At 33.6% G+C, this 4,650-nt stretch overlaps 1 protein-coding gene across 1 annotated transcript; it reads right to left on the bottom strand.

The window, feature by feature from the left end:
- Positions 1 to 1,364: 1,364 nt before the first annotated feature.
- Positions 1,365 to 4,426, bottom strand: LOC113366963 (cuticle protein-like). The gene is made up of 2 exons (XM_026608602.1): positions 4,415 to 4,426; positions 1,365 to 2,309 (listed from the first exon to the last, which is right to left on the bottom strand). The coding sequence occupies exons 1-2, from the start codon at positions 4,424 to 4,426 to the stop codon at positions 1,365 to 1,367; spliced, it is 957 nt and encodes a 318-aa protein (XP_026464387.1).
- Between the last annotated feature and the right edge of the window lie 224 nt (positions 4,427 to 4,650).

Here is a 4,650-nt window from a genome sequence, read left to right on the forward strand (position 1 = left end):
GTCACATATTGACTAAAACTATCATATTTAATCCTTCAGGTATTGGTATATGTACGATAGTATCCGACCTTATTTATATTCTAATTTTTTAACACTGATGTACATCGTTCTTATTTAAATCAAAGCGGTCAGAATATGCTTGCGTTATTTATTGCCGTATATTCCATTCCATTTTCTTTAGATTTTTAATTTTTCCAACTGATTTATCGCTTCCATTTGAATTGCGGCGACAATGCTAATAACGACATCATTTGCTCCAGCTCATTTTTGTCTCCAAGCGTTCCCTCTCGTCGGACCAAGCGAGATGGAATAATTCATAAGGCCATTACATCACCGTCTCTCGCACTCTTAACGTAACAAAAGAAAACGTTTAAAAGATATTCGGACTATTTAAAATTACTTACTTTACGACAAAATTATTCAGGATTATTGTAACTTCAATGAGTAAATCCTGAAATAATGTGTTTTACTCAGATTCAGGTGCAAAAAGATTTGTTAGCATAATTATGGTGAAAGGATTCATGAGCAACTGGATATAATGCAGAGGTTTTGTGTTTCAAGATATCATGTTACGTAAATTATATTTTCCTTTCTTTATCGTTAAATAATAATTAAAAGGTGAAGGGAATGATAAATATTTAAATACATGGATAATATGATGTAAGAGTAAAAGTACGATGAACTTGTTTGATTTTAATACACACAAAAGAAAAAAAGTTATAATTATGAGCTACGACAAGGTGCATAATTTTCATAGAAACCCTTCATTAAAATATTGAACTCAAACATTATGTATTCCACTTCCACCATAGTTTTAAATATGACGTTAGTTTGCTCTCGTTTAATTTTGTAAGATTAACTAACTTTTCTCTGGTATCTAAAATTGGAGCAGAATGTGGTAGAATTTTCTTCATGCATGATTATAAATTAAATCATATTCTAAATCTACATGGCGCATTTCTTGTGATTATTCAGTTTGTATTCACTTAAGATAAAAAATATATGATTATTGTGGAAACTATTAGCTTTTCATAATTATTAAATTATTTTATATGTGCTTCCATGATTATTCAAACGTTGTTTGTTTTACAAACTTTTGAACAAATTGTTATTGGTTTGTGCTTCCACTTTTCATTATATTATTGATTTAATTGTGAAAACGATTATTATTAAATAAACACAATATGCTAAAGTGAATGATGAACAAAAATAAAAACAGCAACCAATTAATTTTAAATATAAATACTATAATATATTTCAATATAAACAAAATGATAGATACAAATCAGTATGAATAAAAATACATAAGCGTATGAAAAATGTACATAATACTTGATGAAAATTAACAACTTCTTAATACCAATCTAGTATTGGTAACTTGAGTTGGGTCCTGAGTATGTAACGTATGAGTGTCCTTCGGCTGGGACAGCTACTTTAGCAACTGGTTGGTAAGTTACTTTAGCAACCGAAGCGGCGTGAACTTGTTGGTAAACTGGAGCTGGGGCAGCAGCAACTTTAACAACAGGGGCTGGTGCAGCTACGGTCTTGAATGCACTCAAAGGAGCAGTGTGGGTGGCGTATCCATGTTGGTGTACTGGAGCTTGAGAGTACACTACTGGAGTGGCAACTTTGGCAACAGCTGGGGCGGTGTAAGTTTGGTAGGCTACTGGTTCAGCTACTTTGGCAACAGCTGGAGCGGTGTAAGTTTGGTAGGCAACTGGGGCAGCTACTTTGGCAACAGCTGGGGCGGTGTAAGTTTGGTAGGCAACTGGGGCAGCTACTTTGGCAACAGCTGGGGCGGTGTAAGTTTGGTAGGCAACTGGGGCAGCTACTTTAGCAACAGCAGGGGCGGAGTAGGTTTGGTAAGCAACTGGGGCAGCTTTTGGTGCTTCGTATTGTTGTTGATAAACGTGAGTTGGTGCAGCTTGGTAGGCCTGGTATACTGGAGCAGCAGCTACTTTGGTTACAACTTTAGCTGGGGCGTATCCATGTACTGGTTCTCTGTGTACTACAGCTACGAATCCACTGTCTCCATCGACGCTGTATTCTACTGTTCTTTTGTGACCATCGGCATCGATGAGGGAATAGTGTCCACGGACTGAATCTCCATTGCGGCTTTCCTTTTGTTCTTTGACATCACCGGTGTGTTGATCGTTTACGGAGTATTGGAATTCGTATTGTGCGGGCGCTTCAGCTTCGACGACGTGGGTTTTGTACACAGTAGGTACTACGCCGTAGGCTCCCTTGTGGTATTGTGCTGTTGGCTCTATAGCGCTGGCAAAAGCCAAAACACTTGCAAAGCAGATGAACTAAAATACATTTAATTTTAACGATTAGTATTATATACTAATAAAAAAATCTTAATCACATTTTTAACGTAGAGAGTTAACTTCAGTCGTTAAAAATATTTATATTAAATCTTTTATGATAAACAAAAATGCTATATCTGTATAGGCTATATACATTCCAAGATCTGTGTGGGATAGGACAGAATATAATCCAATATCTTATCCTATTATTTTCCCTCACAAAGAAAAAGACTTTCATTTTTGTTCAAGGTGCCGTAATATATGGATTCATTTCGTTTCGGATACATTATGCGCATTGCTTTATTTGTATTTTTGCTTGGTTGCAGACCTTTATTACATACCCAAAATCGTGCTTCATTTTGTTTACCTCGTAGAGGGTTCTAAACTGTCTAAGCAACCGTTTAACACTAATGAACACTAACGAAGCATTACATTTATTTATGCGATTGGACGTGCATGGAATAATTCACAGACATCTTATATAAAACTACGTATTGAAACTCACTGTGAAACTGTGTAAACGAAATTGCCAAATTTGCAAATATTACCTCGAATTCCTAGAAAAACACTTATGCTTGATTAGAAGGTCTACTAGGTTTTCTATTTTCTAACAATGTAATAAACTCTATCGTAGTTTCTCTATTTTTGATCGCGTCAAAGGGTACCAGATAAACAAAATACATGTATTTCACAAAAAATTAATATTTTTTTCAGTTCATGAACGTGACATAAAATTATTAATCGTACATAGCTTTCTTGCTTCTTTAATTGCATTACATTTTTATATATAATTTTTGTTTAATCGAATTATAGTTTTATAATACTCATATATTAGTAAACCTCGTCTGATGAATCATTAAAAGATCACGATCACGCTGGATATAACTCAATTTGCGATTTATATCCTACTATATGCCGATAAGAGCCGAAAATATAAGGTTTTCCATTGAATATTTATTACTCAGATATATGCGAGCCTAGCACCGTCTGCCACCGAAAACATATTTTATTTTGCACGCGCCGGCCAAATTCCCGAATTTATTTATTAAGCAATGTGTATTTTCTAATTCAGCAGTGTATGCGAGCTTCGTGATATTGAAAAATTATATATTTCTGTTCGCATGATAAAACTTCGTGCAAGGAAGAAGATCATTTACTTTCCAAAACAAGATCAACAGATTACGAACTCGGCAAAAAATTACATTTAATTTATCTACCTTTTTTGTTTATGGGAGGCACATTACAAAAAATATTCGAGTCAAAGGTGCTCGCTTGGAAGAGTTTGCATTAAGAGCAATGATTCATGAGAAATTCAATCATATGTAAAGAAATGTATTCGAACAATACACGTGATAATAAATTAATGTTAGATTATTTTGAGAATGAAGTTACATAATCTCTAATGATAATTTTTAATTTATTTATTTTAAACGAAATGCGTTTATAATTTATTTTATATATAAATGAAATGCGTTTATAGTTTATTTATCATTTATAAATTTGAAAAATGATCTTAATATATAATATAAAGAACACATAGCAATGAATCAGTGTTCCAAGATAATATTTATGTTCAAAATTTAAATGATTATTGATGTCACATAATTCCAGAATTTGCCAAAAATATTATAGTAGCAATTCTACCTGTACGAATATAGTTTAAACTATTTTTTAAAGGTAATGAGCTTTCAGAATATAACTGTGCATATCTATAAAAATTAAATAAATAGTTGACAAGTAAAAATATTATAGAAATTAATCAACTTGGGTATAAAAGGAATTCATCACTTTGTATTAAATTATCCGTTTAAGCACAAGGGTTGCATTTTCGAACTTAATAAATCGCAATTGAAACATTCGCATACTAATAAATCAATTATTAGTTCAGTCACGTATTTTTATTGATTACACTAAATAAACGAGTCAATTATCACCCAAAATACACATGGGGCGCGTTTCTATTCAAAAACACTTTTCGTACAGTCAAAGGCACTTTAGACGTACTTCCATTACTAGCGCAGCTTGCTTAAACAAGACAAATCACTTCGAAGGAGCCGTATCACTTTTTATATATATTTTTATAAAATAAAACTTCGAACGCTTACCTTAAAAGCCATTTCGCGGTTGTATTGATTTGTTGCGATTGTATCGAACGTCTAAACACTTCGAATTCAAATGTGGTCCATTCATTTTTGATCGAGACTTTTATACATCGGGAGAACGAAGTCTCGATCTACATCGATAACGCAACGCGAGATGGATTACGCAATTCGTCCCCAACCGAATAAATCTCCAATGATGTCACATCACCCGCCAAGTGTGCCCCATTCGTGGACCGCGC

This window comes from Ctenocephalides felis, unplaced genomic scaffold (assembly GCF_003426905.1).
Source record: "Ctenocephalides felis isolate EL2017-DRISC unplaced genomic scaffold, ASM342690v1 CF-g0.4_SCAFFOLD_01170, whole genome shotgun sequence".
In the NCBI taxonomy this organism is placed as follows: domain Eukaryota; kingdom Metazoa; phylum Arthropoda; class Insecta; order Siphonaptera; family Pulicidae; genus Ctenocephalides; species Ctenocephalides felis.